The sequence below is a fragment of the Misgurnus anguillicaudatus genome, chromosome 13, assembly GCF_027580225.2.
Source record: "Misgurnus anguillicaudatus chromosome 13, ASM2758022v2, whole genome shotgun sequence".
NCBI classification, from domain to species: domain Eukaryota; kingdom Metazoa; phylum Chordata; class Actinopteri; order Cypriniformes; family Cobitidae; genus Misgurnus; species Misgurnus anguillicaudatus.
Window position 1 is genome coordinate 13,175,465 of NC_073349.2, and position 25,087 is coordinate 13,200,551.

Below are 25,087 nucleotides of genomic sequence, written 5' to 3' on the forward strand. Positions count from 1 at the left end.
TTCTCTCTCTCTCTGTCAAAGTTCACAGGGTCAGTTGGTTTCAATCCTCAAAAACACAAACCACTCAGTCAATATAAAAGTTTAATAGCAATGTAGCAATATTCAATGTCCCAATATAAATCTATCTGGGAAAGAAAGATGTAGTGGCCCAAATGATTTATTTTGGGCAGCCCACAGTAAAGGAGTGGCAGAAAAACTCTCACATCAGCATAGGGAGAATTTTAAACTCTCTCCAACTCGGTGTATGATGATATGCAATGTCCAGTGAAGTTAATAATGTACTAACTTCCTTTATTCTCCCCCCAATTAAATACTATTTGGTATCGAATACTTCTAAACGGAAACCTCCGATTTCAAACCCAAATCAAAATGATTCTAATCAAACCTGAAACATAATTTTCACTTGTTCATCACAATGTAACTCGCTCAAATTACATTAGAGCTCATCTTTTCTTTTCCTTATTCCTGGAAAGTCCATTCCAAAGAATGATGAGGGTCTCCCATGAATATCTCTTTCCCTTTTAACAAAGGCAGAGAAGGATGAAACACAGTTTCCAATAAAGTGATCGGCCTGGCCGAGGATATACAGGTCGATCTGAGCCGTGTCCGGCCGCAAACTGACCACTTTCACCTGCACAAATTGTAAAACAACATTTTTCATCAACACTATATTCTGTTACATTATGTTTATTACTTCATGTTTACATTACATTACCTTGCCCTTGAAGAGTTTCTGAATCTCTGCACTGTATGTTTCCGAGTCGGTGGCTATGTATACCGACTGAGCATTAGTCTTCTTTACCCAAAGTTTGACAGCACGCTGGATCTCAGACAGCTCTGGCAAACACATGGTCATGGTCAACTGGAGTGCGGTCTGACGGTCGTACCCAACACACTGCGGAGATGCCATGAAGTGAGGACCGGCATCCCCCGACTGCAACAGCTTGCATGCGTTTTTCTGTGTGGAATAACGTAAGGAACGACATGAAAGAGGATATGATGCCGACTGCTACTTTAAGGAGTCTCCAAAACCTGATAAGCTAAGAAATGCAACACGATCACAAGCAATCAAATGTTTTAAAGAGATCCGTCTTCAATATAAGCGTACATTAATGAGTGAACCCACATTCACATCCCAATCTAAACTTACCCAGTCAGAACCAATTCTCAAATGGATGCCCACAAAGGGTCTGGTTAACAGGGTGTTGATGTGACTCTCTCCTTCTTGTACTAACTTGTCAGACCACACCACATACTGCTGCAGACCCACATGCTCTTCCAGTACTGGGAACTGTGCTGGGGCTCCTGGGAGAGCTATAACCGGATGCTCTGATGGGGGGAACCTTGGGGAGTTGTTTTAGTGAGAGCAGTTTAAAGTGCCATCCTATTTAATTCATGTTTATTTGAAACATTAAAAGAAAGTACTTTCTTTTAATCATACCTCGTCTTCCAGTGTGGTTGGTAATAGGAGCTGAATGACAGACTTCCAAATAGTACCGAGCGATCAAAATCGACTCCAATATGGTCCCAGAAAGGTCCAAAGGGGTTCCCATCCTATACCATAATCAAAGGGCTGCATTACTATAGGTGTATTTTTGTTTAACTACAGGAAAGCATGCATTTATTATAGTATTGCAAAATGCAGTTCTGGCAAAATTCCAGTAGATGTCAGTGTTTATGTAGAATTGTCATTTGGTTGACAGACACCAAACACATTATAAACTGTTGTATGTAAAAGTAAATTTACTTTTATACATAAAATCCATATAAATTATTTTTGAGTTCAAAAAGGTTGAATAACTATTTTATCAGTTCCATGTGTTTTTATGTACAGCACTCGTGTAAGACATCCCCAAACTAACAATTCAGATTTATCATTGCTGTCTCAAGTGTGCACACTGGTCTGTAGTCTACAAACATTGTGCACAACCATTTTGTTACCTTCATAGGACAGGTCTTCTTGTCAGGGCTCCTGTGAGCGGCAGACTCAAAGCAGTAGGCAACTCTATGACCCTGGGGCCAATGTTTGGGGGCCAAATGCTTCATGAAGTCCTCCAGACTGACCACACGGTGGTATTGCTTCAGGGGCTCCAACTGGAAATACTCAGTATAAGGAACATGCACCTGTTTCAGATGGAGAGAACCACACCATGCCATGTATAGATTAAGTCGTTTTTCCAGTTGATCTACTAATGTCAGGTCTAAAATGACTAAAATGTATGAAATGTGCTTGAAGGCTCGTAAAGTCTCCCATGTTATAGAAAGGAAATGAGGGACGTTTGTTGTGTTTACGTTTGTAAAAGGAGGCGCATGATGTCGATAAACAACCCACGGCGGAACCGCTAGAGTTCTGTTTAGCATTTTGGCGAAAGCCAAAGAGCCGAGAAAATGATCCGCTTGATTTCCAAACCGACCTAAAGAAGAATAAACATTTCTTATTCCAACACATTGCAGACCACAGTACTAAACATCTAAATGCATTAAATCTGATTGTCATTTTAGGTGTGTTGGACTTTATTTGGCGCTGCGCAGACAGATCAGAATATGACATCAAAGTACTGCGAGAGCAATATTTAGATCCGCTATGGAATCGTTCTCGCGGTACTTTGATGTCATGCTGATGTAATTCTGCGCAGCGCTACATCAAGTTCAACATACCTTTTGTCTTTATTTGATCACCTATCACTTAAGTATTTTAAATGTATAAATTCTGTCATTACCCATGCATGGACAATAAAGAACATATCCATTTGCATCCCACGTCAGGTCTGCAGCGTGGATAAACGTGTTCGTTGAAAAGAAAGCCAGATGTAAACAGGTTACAATGAAAAGTTTCAAGCTCTTCGCTGTCGCCGCCATAGCTAAGCATCCGCTCTCCCACAATGCACTGCGAATATAGTTAACCCTTCACGTACCGGAGAGCTGAGAATCGCAAATGTTCAGAATAAGAAGGTTAAAACACTACCGTGCAAAACTTACTTTTTCACATTTTATGATAATTTATCAAGCAGCTTCTTGAAGTTTGCGATGCTTTATAAACAGTATGGAAGAAGTTTTGATGTGCTCTTATTGGCTGCTTTATCTTTGTTATTAAATCATAGCAATCCAATTAAAAAACATAAAAAAAAAACATAGTTTATTAATGGAAAAAATGGTGGCACTTTTATTTTGTCTATTTCAAACCTTTAAGCAAACACCTTAGATGTTTTAGATTTTATGAAAAGATTACAGTCAATTGAGTTTCAACTTGAACAGTATAGTGTATATATAAACAAGCTATACACGAACAAACATTTAAGTAAACAACTCATAAAAGTTAAATCATTACACAGTTTGTGTTATTTTAACATGCATTATTTGAGGAAGTTTATTCCGTTTAGGAGCCAGTCGGATGCATGACTTCTTTATTTCAATAAGGCATGTTTATTTGTAGTACAACATGCTTGACATGTAATAGCACTGAAACAAGTGAAGTTTCAGATGATGTCTGTCAAATAGCTATTCTAAACTAGAACAGTTTAAAGCTTGTGTGTTACCCATTGCATGTTCCTGAAAGTGTGGGACTGTTATTGTTTCACTTAAATTTGTAGTTCTTAAATTTTACACTAAAACAGATGTCTTTAACAAAAACGTAACCACATTTAGATGAATAATGAAGTATTTGTATTGCTGTTCATAGAATCCTTTGTATTTTCACATTGAGCTCCAAGTCATTAGTTTCTGTCAGAAGAGTCTGTATTTACTCTAAAGTGTTTCATATGTAAGTCATTAATTGGGTAGAAATGGATGTCACATGTTGCATGTTACAGTTTGAAAGCTTTCACTACCGCAGTGTATCTCAATCCATTTTATTAAAAAGAGATTGAAATTACAATTAAAAGAGAATAGATTTACATGTCTCCCCTACGGACCATTTCACATGTAGTACACACAATGTCAAGATGCGTTGATCTCTTATTTTCAGGGGATCTCTTATTTCCACAATATAAAAAATCACACTCCACGCAAAGATAGTTCATGAAAATGCAGTCATCATTTACCCACATTATTTTTAAATATATGCATTTGTTTCCAAATATACACTGTTAAAAACGTATTGTAGATTTAACTCTTTGTTATTTACTGACATTAAACATTAAAAATGTTTCCAAATATACACTGTTAAAAACTTATTGTAGATTTAACTGTATGTTATTTACTGACATTAAACATTAAAAAGACTATGTTTACAGGAAAAAAAACTCATGCAAAGCGTTTCTGTAAACCAGAATATGAAGAAAAATAAACAGAAAAAGGTTGATGAGGATTTCTGGTTCCCAGCATGCTTTGCATGAGGCTGTTTTTTAATCATTTTATTCTGTAAAGACAAAGACTTGTAAATGTTTTATGTTATTTTTCTTTGAACAAACTGTTGCCAATAAATTAGATAAATATAAATCTTCAGGAAGTTACTGGCATACTGCTGCATACAGCAATTTTTTACAGTGTATACCTCCATTCACTCGGCATATCTCTTATTTCGTATTTCCTGCTGCTCTCTGTCATCGTGTTTCTCTCTTTCCTGTGTCTACTGCCTTCCATTTATCCCTTCTCTCTAAAGACCTTTCCCATCCCCCATTCATTGAGAAGTTCACATTTGCACACACACATATACATACACACACCAGACAGTGTTTGTCATTGTTAGAGATGACTGTGATGATAATACACAGGAGCAAGTCTGAGATCTTGCTCTCTAACTGTGCAGTTCTGAAACTTCCTTCAGGTGAGGAAGCGAATCAGATCTTCAAAGGCCACAAGATAGAGGTTTAAACAATCGGTTCTCATTGTGTACTCAAGCACCTGACTGCATGAAGCATCTGCGATGAGAGAGAGGAACAGCAACTCGGAGAGAACAAATGTTTCCTCTAAACGTGAATCTGCTTGGTAAAGATCAGCGTGAGGTGCTTTGAATCGATTCAAAATTATTGATTTTGCATTTTAAACACAGCCCAGACGTTTAGGCTAAAATAAAGGTTTGGGCTGCCAGCAAAAAATTTATAGACGTCTAACCATAACCCAGAAATAAATGAAATGATTTATTAACAATTAATGCATTAGCGAACATTAAAGGGGCAATAAGTAGGATTTACCCCATCTAGTGGTAAAATTGTATTTTGCATTCAAACGAATAGTGCTCTCTAGCGCCTTGTTTTCCAAATGCGTGTTGCAACTACGGTAGCCGTTATGTAATCATTGATCTCCTTGTCCGTTTCAGCTAGTTCACGTGTTCTGAATGAAAACGCGTTAGTGCTTTTTGTCCCTCTCTGCTATTATAATTTATCAATACAGAGGAACGACATGGAAGCATTCTTGGACTTACCCGTTCAATGTAAGTAAAGAGAAGAAATTCTAAGTGTACAAAGAAAAGTAAGATCACTGGCAGAGGTCATTTAACACCAACGAGGACATATTTATGAATAAAGACATTGATTTTGATTAATAAAACACTTAAAATCCTACGTACTGTCCCTTTAACTATCATTGAACAAGTTTAAGTTAATCCCAGCACTTACTAATACATTATTAAAATCAAAGATTGAATCTGTTAACATTAGTTAATTAGTTAATAACATTAGTGAACTAACATGAGTAACTGCATTGATACTAATATTAACAAAGATTAAAGGGGCCATGACATGAAAATCTGACTTTTTCCATGTTTAAGTGCTATAATTGGCTTCCCAGTGCTTCTATCAACCTAGAAAATGTGAAAAAGATCAACCCAGTAACTTATTTTTGGTAAACCATTCTCTGCAAGTATGTGAAAAATAGGTCATTGAAATTTGGCTCCCCTTGTGATGTCATAAGGGGATCTTATTATGATAATGCCGCCCTTTAATCTGCACTCTCCAACCACGGCACTGACATTTAGTTCAGAGAGGAAGAGAGAGAGAGAGAAAATAATTGACAGCACAAATGAGTTTGAATTGCAACAAACTACCATCATTGTGATCAGTGTTTGCATTTCATCAGCTCATTTGCATTTTAAAGGACACACCCAAAACAGCACGTTTTTGCACACATCTACAAAGTGGCAATTTTAACATGCTATAATAAATTATCTATATGGTATTTTGAGCTAAAACTTCATTTATGTGTTCTGGGGACACCAAAGATTTATTTTAAAAAATCTTTAAAAAATTATTGTGACATGTCCCCTTTAATAAATGCTTAAAATGATATTGTTCATTGTTTGCCTAAAAATTACTTTAGGTGAGTTTTCACAAAATGGTGCACACCATTATTTTCAAGAGCATGTGTGTTACAAATCAAATTACACATTTTCAAAATAAATTGCTTACTCATCCCTTCCTGTTCATAAAGACACTGAACATATTCACATACTATATTTTAGTGTTTATTTTAGGGCTCATCACGTGGAAGAGATTAAAGAGACGTGATGTCCAATAAATGTCACATTATCTATTTCTAAATATTATTAGGAAGGAGTGGTGGAGAGTATGTGTGCGTATGCAGATCATGGCAGGGTTCACCCAAATGTCTTATCAGTTGCGAACAGAGCCACTGCACTGACAGGCTGACGGGTGATACTGCGGCTATCACACTTACCTTAGGACTCAGTGTTTCCTACCTTCGTACAAACTCTCTCCCTTTTGCTCACGGGTCTTTATTTGTATTTTTCAAGTAAAACTCAACATACAAAACTGTACACCTTCAGAAAAATGTAATGGTCCATAGCTGTCACTGGGACATAGCCTTTCAAAAAGTACACCTTTACATCTAAAGAGTTTATATCAATGGTAAATCTTAATACCAAAGAGTGCATAGTACCTTAAAGGTATCAATTGATAACATAAATGGTACATATTAGGACCATTTTAAAGGGTATTGCCCGGGTGACAGCTTGAGATCATTTAGAAAACCATCAACTATCAAAGCAATGGCCAAATGAGTTCCTATATCATATTTATATCAAATTATAAACCTGTGTGGAAATACATGCATTTGGTAAGCCCTTAATGCACAGTGACTTTCAGTGACTATCAGTTTGTGTCTTTCCTTGGATTCAAACCCATGAGCTTTGCACAATGCTGTACCAAAAAAGCTACAGGAGCAAATAAGCAGGTATTTTATTTATTTAAATGCTACTTTTGCAGCATTCACAGTAGACAGAAAAGTTTGAGGAAGACAAGTTTTAATGTTCACTATTGGTGGTTTGACAGCGCACCCAAGCTGTTTATCGCCTTTTTGTGCTAACATAAACCAACCATCTGCTTTGAACCAAATACATAAAAAACACGCTCCCCTTAACCCGCTGCAGTCCCCAATTCGGGGGAGAAGGCAGCCAAAGAGCTCATTTTGTGCAATCCACTCCAGATGTGTACAAATCGCCTCTTGCTTAATTGCCATTGTTGTCATCAATGGCTTTTTTTTAAAGGGCCGTTCGTGTTTTTCCTGGGAGATGACAGGCTTTACTGAGGGGACGTGTTGGATTTCATTTTAAGAAATTTTAATGAGAGGGATTTAGGAGTCAGGAGACACAACGAGAGGAGAGGAGGAATCAGGATGACACCCAAACCTGTTAGAGATTTGACTACTGGCTACTTACTGGTAAACAGCCACAGATGTTCCCCCGATGGCCTTCAAACACTCTTTCTGGTTTATTTTAGCATGCGTGTGTGTGTTTCCACTATTCTTGGTTCCTGTCATCAAGGCATTCGTATAAAGAAGCAATATCAGCTTTGTGGGTCCCACGGTTAATCAGAGAGTAATTAGGAGTCCGTCGAGAAGGAACGGAGTGCCGACTTTGCTTTGAAACTCACTCTGCCCTTGTTCTCCATAATAGGGTTTTTTACAAGCACTTTTGAGGTGGAGAGAGAAGAGGTTTTACTGGTGTGTGTGTGTGTGTGTGGCGTTTCACAGAGCACTTTAAAATCGATCTGTAGCGTCTAAATGACAGACCACCGATCCACTGTAATCAACCGTAATGGAGGAAAGCCACAAAGTCCCAACATAATAAATAAATAAACAAACAAACAATCATATAACCTATTCTCAGCCCGGGTTGGGAAATCTTTCCTTTCATATGGGTGTGTAGTCTCTGTTTGTACTTGATTTAATTGTAAAAGGGAAAGTTCTGACCAAACCTGTGGAGATTTTGATGTCTAACAGAGGTAACATGCGTAGGTTTGTTTGTGCGTGTGATGGAGAACGAGAAAGCGACTGGCTGTTAGTGGGCACTGCCCAAATTAAATGAGCTCTTTGATTTTTGAACGACATCCTTCTGGACTTAATCAAGTCGGGTCATGTTTTGCATGTGGCTTTAGCATATTTATTTAGTGTTTTAAACTGCCATGCCGATGGAAAATGTTTAGTTTTCCCAAAGTAATTGATAGTACCTTTGTATTTTCACTGCACATAAAAAGCAATTACATTTAATCCAGCATATACTGTACAGGGAAATACAGGAGCATATATTTGATTTCCTTTGAATCATGTGTTATTTCAACAATTCTGCTCCAGATAACAGAGTTGTCTGAACAAACAAACTAGTTACATTCACTGTATAAATACATTTTGTGTTTACTGTTACAGGCGTATTGTTTTGCTGTTTGCCAGCTTTATTTATACGTTTTTGGTGGTGATGAGAGATTCATTTAATGATGTTTGTTCCTGTAATTGAGGTTTTTTGTGTTAGTGTTGAGGTCTGTGCATCTATATTAAATTCCTTTGTAGGATGCTCTTCTTCTGGGATACAAAGATCAGATAATTTACTCCATTTAGGAGTGATATAAAACAATGAAGACAAATAGACTTTTATTGTTTTCATAATTGTTCATTTCTTTAACAAATAATTTTAATCATTGTCTTGATTTTTTGACATTTTAACGTAAAAACAACCAAATCGACAACCAAAATGCGTTGTGACAATTCAATGCATTGTGTTGCCTTGATCTTTAACTTTCCTTAACAGATCTTTTTTTTACAATTAACGCATTCAAAGCATCATATTTTATATAAGATACAGAAAAGTCTTGGTTTCTTAGTACTAGTGCTTTATATTTCAAATGTATGTGTGGAATGTTTAAAATGCTCTCTACAAAAGGAACTAATTTACATACATTTATCATAACATATAATATTGGAACATCAGGTCAATTAGCAGCTACACTTTTAAAATTAATGGTTCTAAAGAGGTTATTTGCAGTGATGTCATTATTTGGTTCTCCAAAGAACAGTTCCTGAACCTTTCCTGAACTATCTTTACCTTTTATGTTATGTGGAACTTAACCTAAACATCCTTTTCTACTACAAAGAAGCAACAGGAAGGTTCTGTGGATCTTAAAGGTTCTTTAAGGAACCACACAGCCTGACAAGACCTTAGTGTGGATGGCTTTCTAAAATATTTAAGAAAGTCATGAATCTGAATCTAATTGAATTATCTTTAGGAGGAAGATGGTCCACTGGATTGATTTGATCATTTTAACACATGCATGACATTATTAGTAAATGTCACAGTTATGAGAGCGACCATACATTTTGATATGTTAATAATAACATATTAAATTTTGCAAAGCTACACGTTTTTTGTTTGCTTAGTGGTTCTCGTTACGTTTATTTAATTTCATGCCCTGACTAGTGTCTGTTATTCTGGAAACAGATTTTATGGCACTTATGTAAAAATGTAAATGATTTTGTTTGTATAAAAAACAGCTGCTGCCAAATTCACTCATCATCATACTCACCTTAACTTTACAGCGTGTGAAGTTTGCATGACCTTCTCTTCACATCCGTCCGTGTGGTGTTTGGAGAAGTTGCCTCTGACCACTGAACTTTGACTAGTTTTGCTTTAAATAAAACTATTGGCTAACACAAACCGTTTAACATAGAAAATGATGTTAGAACCATAAGAATGCTTGTTAGGATTGAGCATTGAGTTACAATGTCCATAGATTCATCATAGATTTGTTTATGAAAACAAATTATACAAAGAAATACATTTTCAGTCTTATTAAACAAATGTTTTATTCTTGTTTAAATACCACAGTATTATGTATTAGATCACATAAATTGTGCTGGCAAAATAAAATATAAAAAAGTATATACATGTTGTGACAAACGTTATAAATAAGCTCTATAAAAGATTTCAGATTTATAAGAGTTGTTTTAAAGCAGAAGTTCATGATCTTTGATCGGTTTTTTCACAATCTTTCAAAAATGAACAGATCACATTTTAAAAGTTTTTACAAAGGGCTCTTTAGTTTTTTTATATGCATTTAATGTGCACTTTTGTTTGCCATTATTGTATTCAGTTATAATATAGTCAAATGTTAATTTTTCTGATGATGAATAGCTGTAATCATTTTATTTCTTGCTGTTGAATTGTTAAAATAATAATTTAAAAACTAAGTCATGCTCACTGCAACACAACTGTTATGTAAAAATAAATCTTTAACCTTTTTAGGGGAATGTTACACACATTGTGTTAAATAACTTTCCATTTGATCACTGAGAGATGACTTTTTAATTCTTTTTTATTTGTATAAAACCTTAATTCCTAACCTTTAATCATCTCATACCACATAATGCATAGTCTTCTGGGTTTTCCCCTTTGGTCTTTCCTTCTTGACTGCACCCTGATGTATTTTTCATATAGGCTATTTTGCAGTCTAAATTAACCAAACTTGTACCAGTTTTTTTATCTAGTTTGCCTAAATTATTGTGTTTATCAGACAATTAAGTTAATTATTAAATTCCAAGAATCTGTTACTTTTCATCTATTGTTGAGATATTTAAAATTTCTAACGAAAACTTTTTGTATTAAAACCTTTCATTATAAGCTTAATTCCTTTGGTTTTTAATAATCAAAATACCTTGCATATTTTTATTTGCGTAAAAATGGTAGAAACATTGTTTTTAGATAATAAATTATTAATTTTGAAATCGAAAAATAACATAGCAGAACAATTACTAATGTATAGGTTACGTGAATGTCGAGAATAAATGTGCATCTAAAGAAAATGGTGCAAATTTGTTTCATAAGTCCAGATATGTAAGTTCGTTAAGTTAAACATCTCTTCCGGGCGTTCAGGCATCCAAACGCTCTGTCATGAACTTCCCCCTCCAGCTCAAGAAAGCCGCAACAATTCCGTTTCAAAACTACCTGACATTATCACTCCAAATGATAAATAGGTGTCCAGACAACTTTTTTTTGGAGATTTCTCCAACAATTCCTGTTTAGCAAAACATTCCTGATGCTTTACTGAATATATTTAATTTAAAATGGCATTAGGGCTCTCTGGGTGTGCTTAGGTTATTTATATACACATATATAAACTTGGACACGTTTCGCCCTTTAGCACTGCGTGAACACGCCGAGAGGCTTATTGAAGACCCTTGCTCCCCCACCCCCTACACACACACACACACACACACACACACACACACACACACACACACACACACACACACACACACACACACACACACACACACACACGCTGGTCGGATGAGGGGGTTGGGGTGGTGAGGAAACGGGTTGGTATGCCCTGGAAGTAATCCCCCTAACCAAAAAAAAAAACAAGGTGAAATGGGACCATTGGGAAACTACACGTGGAAGTTGCTCTTCATCTTTTTAAAATCAAACAACCTCTGAACAACACATATTACCCATGGTCAATAAACCAATTACACATAAACATATAAATAATAATAATATTCTGATAATTTAATAATTATCTGATTAACTGTCAGCAAAGAATCAAGATTTTAACTGTAATCACAAAAATATTCAAAGTTTGTTTGCTTGTCATTACTTGTCTAATAGAGATATTGGTACAGTAAATAATTATATTCTAAATTACAATTAGATGTAAACAACATAAATAAAGTAACTAGATCTATAAATAAACCTTATTTTTTATTTTATATTTTATACAAGCATAAATGTGGAATAAACATACGCAATGAGTAGTATTCATTTGATACTAGATTATTTGATACTAAACATTAAGAAAACCCTTAGCCTACATGCAAACCTTTAACAATATGTTAAATTAATCAATTAAACCAATGATTAATGATTAAATATTAACTGTAAAAAATAAATGGGTACTTATTAAAATACCAGCGATAATAGTTAGCATTGTATCAGGAAACAGAACAGTATCGTGCACAAAAAAGCAGGAAAGCGAGAGTGCATCTTGTCACCTTGCATTAAACATGCTGCATTTAATTATTTAAAAACGCTATCGGCTTTCTGAGTCTCTTCTCTTCCGATAATCATTCAGTTGCTATATCAGTCCCGCCACTAATCCATCATTAATCATAACGTTGTGTAAAACACAACCCCCAAAAACACACACAACGCACACACACACAACAGTTTACCAGCCCCTGTAAAAAGTTTGTGAAAGTGGCCTGACGTCACACTCCCACAATGCTCGCGCGCCCCATAACTCCGCTGCTGCAGCCTGAGGAGCGCGAGACACTCAGGCCCCGAAAAAAGAAAAATTAGAGAAAAAATTGGAAAAAATAATAAAACAACAGATCAAGAGGAGAAAGACCAGGAACAGTGGCGTGGGGCTCCCACGGTAAGTTTGCCCATAGTCGGTGCTGGAATGTTACGGGGGTTCCTTGTGAAATTGACTAATGCGGTGCTGGAAAGTTTTTGGTGGGCAACTGCTCGATTTTTTTTTGCAAGTCCTCATAATGTAGCTGCACGTTTTGATGTGTGCATGTTTTTTTAATGAGATACCGATAATTAACACGATCCCACACTTCGGTGATCGATAGGAAAGATTACGAGTGTTACATTGTAACAACGGTGTTGTTATTTCGTCTCGACCCGACGTCATTTATATTTGGAATATTTTGTAAAACCATGTTGGGTATTTAATTTTTAATTGCACGTTCGCTCGCGCTTCGCAAAACTTCATCGATAAATACGCGACGGATGCTGAACTTTCAGTTTGTAAACAAAATGCATTTGATCGACCGTGGGCTCTTCTGTGCCGATTGATGTTTAATGTCGTTTTGCTGTGAATCGTTGAATTTTAAGTAATTTCTAAACATTTATGGCTCACAGGGAGCCTATGCATGTGCTGTGTCAGAGACACGCTATAAGTTACAGCGACGAGTCTGAAACATAAGTTTAAGATATACACAAACGTTTGTGTCTATACGTTAATCTGTCTTATTTGTGAATGTATATGCAATTTGGTGTTTAATAAGAAGTATACAGCTGTTTTCGTCCAGTTTTGCTTGACTGTTGCTTGCTATAGCTTCATGCTGCAATAGCTTGTTCGTCGTTTGTTTGCTACTGATCGGATGTTCATGGGCGGATTGTGAAGCGATTTGACTTTTGCCATCTTCTGTGAAAACTTGTTTGTTAAGAGCTACTTAACATACAAGATTGTCAAGCATTAAAGGTGTGGGTTTTGTTTGAGTCAGCAATATACCTCATTTTAATATTCATTTACTATAGAAAGCTTGGATATTTTTATGTAAATCACGTTTACTTGCGTTGTTTAGATGATAAATCAACACGATTCACGTGCAGACACGTCAAAGAACGTCATACCTACGTGTAGATGTCATTCATTAAATGTCAAAATAATATTTTAGATTCTTGACTAAATGTCTGAAAGATGAAAATCGAATTAAATGTATGCTGCAATTCGTTAAAAAATGAATAAGCATACTGTAACTGTGACCAGTCTTGTAAACTTCATTGCAACTTTATATGCACGCATGCTCAAACACCTGTAGCAGTGCATGCTGACATCTCTTTCTGTAAACTTTATGCATTTAGCAGACCGTGCCAACTTCCAGTGCATTCAAACTAGACCTTTTTTATATTAATGTGTGTGTTGCCTAGTTTCGAACCTAAGATCTTTGCAGTGCTCAACCATTTGAGCTACAGAAACACATATGTAGTAATATGTAATATATGCAATTATAAAACAATTGAGATGTGAAATATGTGGCAACGATTTACTGGAATCATTTCATTTTGGTTGGATTGATCAAATACATGTCAAAAAAGTTTTTCTATGACTGATAAATATCACGTTGCAATGAGTTTTCAATGTTTGGCGGTTGTGCTCCATCATGGCCCTCCACTTCCACTGCCTCTAGCTACATAATAAGGAAATGGAAGTGAGATCGTCACGCGACAGTGCTTTTGTTATTGACATCACTCTTTTTTGCATGTTGAAATGCATATTGTTTTGTGTTGGAGCATTTCCTTTTCACAGGCAAGGTGGTCTTTTTCTTGTTAAGATCTTCAAGAGTTCTTGCATGGCAAAATGTGCATGTGAAATGTATATGTTGGTGTGAAATGAAATGGATGAGCACTAGAATTTCAGCAGAAGAAAATTCTTTACTTTTTCTAGATTATTGGGCATTGGCAATGCAATACTTTTTGCACATCAATACCAAATGTATTTGCTTGTCTTTATCCTTTCAATGATTGCTAACAGCATCTTTATAAAAGTCCACCGGAAGGCGTTTTTGAGAGATGCGGGTTGTTTGTTTCCCTGTGTTGAGGCTGGATTAGCAGCACATTTAAACATTGGTGGAAGTTTTAAATAAACAAAGTCCTCAGCAGTTTGGGTGAACTACCCTTCATGTGTTCCCTAAAAAAACAGCTTACATGCTTGATTCAGCGTGTGTGAGTTAGAAAAAGTAGGAGAGCGAGCATGTGCATCAAGGGGGGGGGGTTCTCTTCTGAAAACATCCCACAATTCCATGCTTCTCGCTGGGTAACAGCCTGATTATCATGAGAAAGCACATCAGAGGGGTTAACAGGTAGGACAGGCTTTGGAGAGCACAAACGCTGCTTAATACCCATTGTAGAATAGGGATCAGCTCTCATATGAGTCCTTATATCCTCCACTCATAGCAGAGAGGAGAGAACAGGGAAGATGCTGAGCCTGAGATCTGGGTTAGATTAATATAGCCATTTAGTCACTGTTATAATTTAAGCAATGTGTGACAGTAATGCGGCTTTATGGCGCAGTGTGTCTGTTTGTTTCTGTTTGCAATCAAGAGTAAATCGTATGTATTTGTGTTTCCATGTGTAAAACAGACACTGGGGAGTATTTATGTGTGCAGTTCAGCGTTTCATGTACGGTAGCTGTTGACTGCACTGGTCACTCAGTCACCCCATAAAGGGAGGGAGGAGAGAAAAAGAGGGAGATAAAATCAGGACAAGTTCAGTAGGGCAGTATAACTCCTCCAAGGGTCTAAACACCAAAATGAGATTCTTATCAATGAATGGTACAAGACAACTGTCAGACCAATCGTTCGTTCAGTTTTCGGGTTTAAACATCTGTGGACCTTTCTGAATGAAATTGAAATCATTTACAATAAGGTTGCATTTGTTAACATTAGTTAATGCTTTAGGAACTAACAATGCACAACAATAATTATAAAGCATTTATGAATCATTCGTTTATTTTCAGCCTTTACATTTTTTTAATTAAAAGTTGTAATAGGAGTTCACAATAAACTAATATTAACATTTAATAACTAACATTAAGAAAGATTTATAAATGCTGAAAAATATGCTGTTCATTGCAAGTTCATGTTAGCTACCGACGAATGTTAGCTTAACAACAAATACAACCTTATTGTTAAGTGTTTCTTGAAATTTGAATAATTTGTCATATTCGATAAAGTTAATTTTAATTTACATTTTTGTGCTGTGTAAAGTTAACAAATAAAATACAATGTAACCACAAATGTTACATAATAGAATTAAAGTTCATTTCAATGCAAACAATTAACACCAAATATTTAACAAACGTTCAATGTTAGTAAACACATTTTATATTTATTAATAAGCACTATGAGCCACTTTTAACATTGTTGTGAAAATCAGAAACATTTATTTCCCATATTTGGACTTAAATTAAAATATATGTGGAAATGTGTGTTTTTCACAGTTTTGTTTTTGCATTTAGCAAATCAGCTAATTCTGCCTTCTTAAAAGCTTTATGAAACTAAAAATATCAGCAAAAAACAAGATAGATGAATGTAATTACAAATTAAATAAATTGTAAAGTTAAAAAGTTCAAAATCTTTACCAAAAGATTCCCAAAGATTCTTTAGAATCTAATAGATGTTGCTAAATGTTTGCTAATAATTTTCAGTCGATGGTAGTAATTTCTGTTATAATTTTCCTGTACATTACATGTAGAAAATCTGCAGACGTGTTTATAACCAGTCTCACAAAATTATGTAGCCTACCTATAGTCACGTAATTTTTTATTCTTTTTCGTGATACTGTCACGAATTTCCATGTTTTTTCGTGATCGTATCACGAATTTCTGTTTATGTGTCATTGTCACGTATTGGTTAGTCAACTGCTTTTTCCTATTTTCAAACCATTTTTGCTTCGGTTTAGGGTTAGATTTGGTGTTTGCATTAGGATGTCACTTTAAGTATTACTATTTTTTCTGATTTTTTTTATATTTTCTAAATTTTAAAACATGTCGCCTGGCATTAGGGTTAGAGTTGGGTTTGGGTAAGGATGTAATTTTATCTAGATCCGATGCGAAAATAGTAAGAAAATAGGACAAAACAGTTGAATAACCAATCCGTGAGAATGAGAAAAAACGCAGAAATTCGTAACAGTATCACGAAAAAGAATCAAAAATTACGTGACTATAGGTATGTAATTTTGTGTGACTGGGCTGCTATATAAAGAAATGTTTCTAACTAAATTTGATCAGGATTTTAAATGAATGGTAGTAGTGGAGAATTGCATTCACCAAGTCTGTAATAACATATCATGACTAAGTGCAAAGCATCTTTGTGTATTGAACAGAAAAAGTAACATAGCATAACCCATAAAATGCGGTAAAAATGCGCAAATGGTTCTAACAGCATTGCAAAACTGTAAACATGCCACACTGGAACCAATGACTTGACTTGCACATGCACAAGAAATTAGTGTGTTTTTTTGGCTGGCATACATTCTGACTGCACATGCAGTATGCGCTGTCTTTATATAGTAAGAAGACGCTAGATGTTTGAAAGGCATAGTGTCACTGTAAATGAGTAAAACTCGCCTTCTGAAAGCAGCCAGCCAGGTGTGGCTTTTCAAACCCTGAGTCTATCCATCACTGAGCAGCATTTATATAGCAACCCCTCCTTCTCTTCCTTCAGATCTCTCGTCCACTTTTGCACCCCAAAGATGGTTCTTCCTATCTGAGTGACTTATCACTCTCTTACTGTCTCTTTGCTACCTTTGTTGTAGATTTATTATCTTCATTCACAAAATATACTGTTGTCTCATGCATGTTCTTTTGCTGTGTAAGATATGTTGTAATATTTTTTTTGTGTGTGTGTTTAAAAGTTCATCTAAGAAACCAAATATTTAAAAGTTTGTTTCTTTTCAAAGTTAACATATAATTCAACTGAGCTCAGATTTATTTCTATAGTTGCATATTGTTTCAAAGCTGATTTACAGAAAATGCATGTTTATCTCTGAAAATAGAGTTGTTAGATAGTATAAACAATAGTGCTTATATTTACCAAAATAATGTATATATTATAGAATCGATAGTTGATAGTAAAGTGTATTATATATATATAATATTTGAAAGCTTTCTATAATAAACCAGAGCGGATATCACTTGAAGTTCTTGTGGGTGTAGGGGTGGGTGCTGTTTATGCAATATACAATGTATATTGTAACAAATAATGTAATTTGTATTTCAAAAGGATAATAAAGAAAAAAACAAACAAGGAATAATCCAAACAAGTTACAAAGTTATATGAAAAGGAGGTGAATTGAATTTAGTTCATAAATATTGAAATCATCTGTGTCTACCACAGTACTGATGCACAGTCATGTGCTGAGAATCCAAAAGTCATTTCGTATGATTTAGATGTTGGAAGAGGAGAGAGATTCGGAGCTTACAGAAGAGGGGTAGAGCAAGTGATTCATGATTCATTTATGGGTAACTGTATGAGTTGAATTCCCAGAATCCAACTAATATCAAAAGCACTTCAAGTTGTAAAAGAAGAACTGTAGAGAACGGCTTTGATTTGTGAAACTGTTACATAGGGTTTTTAAATTCTCTCTCTACAATCTTCCTTGAGACTTTAAACTTGTATATACATAAACAAGCTCAACATTTACTTTAATATGGAATTATATATTAGTCTCCCTATATACTGTATTTTCTTTATATACTATAATTAGTAGGGAGCATGAAGAAGTGTGAGTATCTGCGTCTGCCGTGATGTGTTCACTTTGGAAACTGGTAACTTTGTTGGGTCCTTTAACTGTTATACGAAACATTAAAGCATCCCAGTGCTGTTCCAGGACTGAAAGGAATAGTTCGCACATATACTGTCATGATTTATATTATTGCTTTATGTGATAACAGTCCTGCTGGTCTTTGTAACTACAGTCTGTTGTAGTCAACATAAAAAAACAATTTATTTTGTCTTTGTCTTTCTTAACTTTGTGAAGTTTAATATCTCAGCATCATGGTTCTGCACCTTTGGCCACTTTAAATACACACTTTAAGCTTTTTGGCTTGAATGGTTTTTGCTTGAATGAATTTGTTTTCTTACCAGTGAGCAAGTGCACATTTGTATGAGCATCATATCTTTTGAGCTCTGATAGTCATCGAGAATTTTATTGTGGTCTCTAAACACAAGATGGTTGTTGTTTGTTTTTTGTTGATTTAATGAGAGTCTGATAGTGAAGTGTTTTTTGGCAGAAGATGAGAGCGAGTCGGTTGCCATGTCATTGTGTGTTGTCAGGTGTGTGGTCCACACAATTCATTGTCACATTTTTTTGCTGTAACAGAGAGAGCAGACAGAGAGAATCGAGTTGCTTGTTTCTGTGTCACTTGAAAAATATAAGTTGATAAGTTAATAATAAAGTAATTGTACTACTCAATTCTCTCTCTCTCTCTCTCTCTCTCTCTCTCTCTCTCATAAAAAGAAAAGGAAAAAATAATTATGTTAGAACAATATACAATAAAAAGTAAAACAAAATCAATTTTAAAAACATTAATTGAAACATGGAGCATTGAGGTGTTTCTTTAACAACAGGCACTTTTATGCACCAGTGGTTGTTTTGAATGATTTTAGATTTTTTTTTTAAATGACAATAACATGCCTAGACACTGCCTTCATTATTTATTTTTGCAGTTAAATAATGTTTTATTTAACAATAATGTAGACTATAAATTTGTTTAAACCAAGACCTAAGCCTTGATCTGAAAATCTAATTTAAATCTTAAATTTAAAACCACAAAACCACAAAGTTACAAAAAGTGAAATCCTCAAAATCATGCATTGTGTATAAAAGATGTTTACGCAAACTTTGACTCATCTTAAACTGCTCAAGGTCCCTCAATTGATGCACTTGTTAGTTGGCCAAATAACTTCATAAGTATGAAAAGTTTTTTTTTTTAGAAAGTTAAATCAGATGGTGTTTATAGGTAATGTTTCAACATATGAAGCTAGGGGTGGGCGATAAACCGATAGAAATTTGTCAACCGGTAGAGATTTTGGAAAATCGGGGTTACGCACTCACATCACGTTGCTGTACGCGTAGTCACGAAAACTTACCGTTGCACACATATTTAAGCACTGCAGTTTAAAAGCAAGTGATTTTAAGCCATTGAAACACAAACAGCTGGGCTATATGCGTGCACTGTTTCTGTGTGAGAGGAGTGCGCAAGCCACGCATACGCTGCTCATTTTTGCCGCTTTATTAGCATTAAAGGGGTCATATTATGAGATTTTTTTAAAGATGTAAAATAAGTCTTAGGTGCCCCCAGAGTGCATATGTGAAGTTTTAGCTCAAAATACCATATCGATAATTTTTTACAGCATGTTAAAATTGACGCTTTGTAGGTGTGAGCAAAAATGTGCCGTTTTTATAGCCTAGTCCAACCAGACTCTCATTCATTAATTTCATTTGTACAGAGAGTCTGGCCACGCTCGCAAAGCGTTACTGCCGTTAAGGAGGGTCTTCTGTTGAAGTTTAAAACTATTAGATCTGCCCAGAGTCACTCATGATCTGCCATAGGCGATCACTAACGTGTGGTTGTGATGTATATCATGCACCGAAAGCGGCCGGAAACAACAAGTCTGAATAAACAGACCAACAAAACTTAGCAAACCTGGTTCTTGCTCTGGCTTTAACTTCTGTATATTTGGCAGTTTTGCAACAACGGACCGAATAGTTTTTCTCACATCTTTCTCCGCTGCCATTACTGAACTACAACTCAAACTGACGCACGACCTCAACGTCATCGTTCTTAGCCACCCTCCTCTGTTCGCTGATTGGACCTGCAGATTTTTGCAGGAGAAACCGAAACTCTACACAGCAGTCCCAGACGTAGTACTGAAGTGAAATGAAAATTAAGCGGAAGCACGTAGGAGGGCGGAGCCAGGCTACCGTTTTTATGTGTGTCCCCCTTAATGCAAATGAGCTGATGAAATGCAAACACTGATCGCCATGATGGTGGTTTGTTGAAATTAAAACTTAATTGTGCTGTCAATTATTTCTCTCTCTCTCTCTGCAATAAATGGCAGGGCTGTGTTTGATCTCTTTCACATTTTTTAGGTTGATAGAAGCACTGGGGACCCAATTATAGCACTTAAACATGGAAAAAGTCAGGTTTTCACACCATGACCCCTTTTAATCTGTCAAATTTGCTTCAAAATGCCCTTCTTTGCAAGTATCAACACTACCATTTAGATCTTAAGAGAAAGTAAACAACTGAAAAAGAAAACACATGCCTAACAGTATGGATCTGGACTTTGGTCTTAAAGGGGTAGTTACCTTAATATTGCTACTGTCTGTCATTCATGTTAATCAAACAGCAATGAGCGAAAATCTCTCTTGACTGCTCTTGACTAAATCACTTTTTTACCTTTAATAGTAAGAAATATTTATATATATTTTTTTCTATATTTTTAATCTATTTCTCTTCAGTGAGCTTGAGGTTTTTTTTTTTTAGGAATAAAATGTTTTGCTATATAATGTTATCATGATATAAAATTACTCATATCATGATATAATATTTTGGTCATATCGCCCACCCCTAATTGACGCAAAAACAGCGACTCTATAGCGACCCAAGTTCGATTCCTATCTCAAGGTCCTGTTCCCCTCTCCAACTTTCCTGTACTCTCTTTATTTACTGTCCAATAAAGAAAAAAAAGTCTCAAAAGTGTCCATAAAGTACACGCACAGCTCAGATCAACACGCTCGCTCACTGACTGTCCTCTGTCTCCTCTCTTTCTGTGTCTCTTCACTAACCACAGCTCACTCCAGTGGCAACACTACAAACTGTAGTTTCTCTCGAAGAGGACGAGCGAGAAGAAGAGAAAAAGAGAGAACAAAAGAAAAGAAATAGAGAGAGAAGCTCCGGTGTTAACAAATGACCTCTGTTGCTTGCTTTCTTCCTTTCTTTCTCTCTTTCTCTCTCATCCTCGCATGAACAACAACAACAGAAGGAGGGAGAGAGTGTGAGGGCGAGAAATGAAAGTAAAGAGAGAGCTGTGGCTCTCTTTCTGTGTGCCCTCCAGTGGCAGCGTGAAGTTTTCAGTTTGATTGAAGGCCGCTTTTCTCTGCTGTGTGGTGTGAAAGCTGTCCTAATTGAATGATAAAGTGGCCCGAGATGGAGTCCAGTGAATAGGCAACAATACACAGCCTGTGTGTGGTAGAGGGGTTTTTTGGTTCTCGTCCAGGCCGCTCTCTCTCTCTCTCTCTCTCTTCCTTTCTCTGGCTATCTCTCTCTCGCGAGTAGGGGTCCTATTATCGAGGGCTCTGCTAGATTTGATCACATGACTCCTCCCGGTCCTCTCGCTTGGGCCCCTCCCTCTCCTGCCAAGGACTGACCAATCAAGTGCTGGTAGGGATATTTCTCATTGACCATGTGGTTTGATGCCCTCATTTAGTGCGCAGCTGACTCGCAGGACATCTCCCGCTTTCCCACACACCTCACCTCGGATGCTGACGGGAGAGAAAATTTCCTGCCCGGGCGCTTTCTGTGTACAGCGTAAACTAAGCAGTTTGGCAGGACAGCTGTAACTGTAGACGGGGTCACTTCCAATGAAGCGAAACACTCTCTTCTGTTTAATCACAGTCAGATGTTTGTTGCGTCATACGATCGCTAATAGCATCGGTGAACTCAGTGTTTGGGATGTAATACTGTCCAGTTTGTATGTCAGTTATATGATGCCATGTATTAAGTGCAGTACGTGTTACATTGTTACATAATAGTAATTTATAGCATGATATAATCAGGGGGGGCTATACATAAAACCACATAAAGTGTCTAAGTGTAGGCTAACCTGGAAGTCAGCGGGACATGGGTTCCTTCGAAATAAAGCCCATTCATTTTTCTCAAAGACTTTTAAATGATTTTCACATTACTGAGCCGGCTTGCTAGGTGTTTGCTTAGATTTGAGGTGGAATCTTTCGCTGTAGATAAAAGTTGTATTCCCACGCAGAGTGTACAGCGGACGCTGATGTTTTTGTCACCGTTAACTGGGTTAAACTCAAAGTAATGTCGGTACTTCCAAGCATTAAACGCTGCATAGTCTTGTTCTCTTCCGCGCTCCATGTTGTCTTCTCACGTTCAACAATACACTGGCTGAGGGCGCGGGGCTCATACGTCATTGTCACTCGACTCGCGTCACGACACGAGAGAGTCTCACGAAACAAAATCAAGATTAAAAAAAAATAACGCAGTAACGCAGCCTGCTAACCGGGAAGTAACAGTAATCTAATTACTGGTTTTGCAATTGTAATCCCTTACTTTACTCGTTACTTGAAAAAAGTAATCGGATTACAGTAACGCGTTACTGCCCATCACTGTTTATGACACAGATGAACTCAAATTTGGCTTTTTATATTATTTTTAGTAATTAACACTTTCTCACAATATACACTTTTACACAATATTCATAAAATTTGTGTTCTTCTGTGAACGTGTAAGTGTCAAACTTTTGTTAAACGCAGAGCTTTTTTGTGCTAATCCAGATGTCTATGGGGTTAGCGTACAATAATACGTCATCCCTGTGGTACTCTATGGGCTAGTGGTTTTCCAAAGCTACCAGTCACAAGTGTTGTTTGTAATATATTTTATACAATTAAAATTGACGAAATTAGGCTTTGTGAAAAATAACTTGATTTAGAGCATTTACTTGATTGACTAGATTTGAATGCAGATTGGCCACTTAACTTAAGGGATTAGTCAATTTTCTAATCCAGAATCCAGATAATTTACTCACCACCATGTCATCCAAAATGTTGATGTCTTTCTTTTTGTTCAGTCGAGAAGAAATTATGTTTTTTGAGGAAAACATTCCAGGATTTTTCTCATTTTAATGGACTTTAATAGACACCAACACTTAACACTCAACACTTACAAACAGTTTTTTTCAACGGAGTTTCAAAGGACTCTAAACGATCCCAAACGAGGCATAGGGGTCTTATCTAGTAAAACGATTGTCATCCCCCACGCGGCCTCATATAATTGCGTAGTGACGTAGAAAGGTCACGTGTTACATATATGAAACGCACATTTGCGGACCATTTTAAACAATAAACTGACACAAAGACATTAATTAGTATCATTTACAACAACGTCGGGACGGTCCTCTTTTTCCACACTTGTAAACACTGGGGCGGAGTTTCGATACGTCATTCGTGACCTCTTGACGTGATGACGTATTACGTGAGGTCGCGCTGGCGCATCAAAGGACTAGAGATAGACGAGAAGTTGTGGTTTAAAAGTGCATATTTTTTTATTTTTCTTGTCAAAAATGACAATCGTTTCACTAAATAATAGACCCCTATGCCTCGTTTGAGATTGTTTAGAGTCCTTTGAAACTCTGTTGAAAAAACTGTTAAGTGTTGAGTGTTAAGTGTTGGTGTCCATTAAAGTCCATTAAAATGAGAAAAATCCTGAAATGTTTTCCTCAAAAAACATAATGTCTTCTCGACTGAACAAAGAAAGACATCAACATTTTGGATAACATGGTGGTGAGTAAATTATCAGTTTTTTTTTAAGAAAATTTACTAATCCTTTAAGACTACATCAGCTGGCATATACCTGGCATAATGCAGATCAGCTGTTTAGTAATTTATAAATAGAAAAGCTTCTAATGAATATAATAAAAGTGGTGCAGGGGTGTATAAGATTAACTGAAAACATAAACACAAAAAAACCTAGACAAAACGCTTTAAGTTTATACAAACAGCAGTAAACACTTAATTTTACGTGCAGTGTTAATGCAGCCTATATCCTTAACCTGCCCTGGATTAATCTCCTTTAAATTTCACATTGATCGGGTGTGATGTATAACAATTTGAATATTAGAAATGTCATACAACTTTTTGACCTCTCACTGCTTCCTTACTGTGCTCTGGTTGAACTTCCTCTTCTGGTCCCACGAGCTTCCTCTCATTCATCTCTCGGTCACCTTAACTGACTTGATTTGACAGCAGTGGGATTGGGAAAGCAATAGTCAATTTTTTTTACAATCAGGCATTTGTTAAAGTAGACTGATGTATTAAGTATTTACTTGGTGAACATCCTTTATTGTTTTTATCACTAAGACTAGACTAAAAATCCAACTAAAGTCATTTTGGGGCAGTTACCCGGACTTCTTATCCTAGTCCCAAAGTAAAATGCATGTTTGAGCCGCTTTAATTTTAAAACACCTTGTATTGACATTTCTTGACATATATCAGTGCCATTGTTTTGTCTCAAGATGCACCAGTATTGTATTTTTTTCTGTCCGGGAAACTACCCATTTATGTGATCATGGTAAAATGTAAAGAAATATAGGTTATATTTTGTGAAAATTCAATCTTGATATCTTTAATATTGCCTGAGTAAGTCCATGTCAAAGATTGTAAAAGAAATCAATGTGAATTCAAAGAATAAAATTAAACTTTGATGCTCATGATCTCACTATTAGCCTGGATTTTACAGACAGGGTCACAAATAAGGTCTAATACTTAACTTTTATCTAATGTTGTTTATCTTATGGATGATCTAATTGAATCTTTCTCTAGGACTTAAGC

The 25,087-nt window shown here is 36.1% G+C and overlaps 2 protein-coding genes across 3 annotated transcripts in view; one reads left to right on the forward strand and one right to left on the reverse strand.

The window, feature by feature from the left end:
- Nucleotides 1–64: 64 nt before the first annotated feature.
- On the reverse strand, nt 65–2,899 carry pofut1 (protein O-fucosyltransferase 1). The gene is made up of 7 exons (XM_055189159.2): nt 2,721–2,899; nt 2,293–2,414; nt 1,942–2,124; nt 1,442–1,554; nt 1,151–1,343; nt 716–958; nt 65–631 (listed from the first exon to the last, which is right to left on the reverse strand). Exons 1-7 carry the CDS (start codon nt 2,857–2,859, stop codon nt 437–439), a joined length of 1,188 nt encoding a protein of 395 aa, XP_055045134.2. The 5' UTR covers nt 2,860–2,899; the 3' UTR covers nt 65–436.
- A 9,312-nt stretch (nt 2,900–12,211) lies between these two features.
- The window catches only part of plagl2 (pleiomorphic adenoma gene-like 2), a 47,345-nt gene continuing 34,469 nt past the window's right edge, over nt 12,212–25,087 (forward strand). For both annotated transcript variants that reach the window (XM_055188358.2, XM_055188359.2), the window contains exon 1: nt 12,212–12,596. The gene's annotated coding sequence lies outside the window, so the exon portion shown is untranslated. The remainder of the gene's footprint in view (nt 12,597–25,087) is intronic.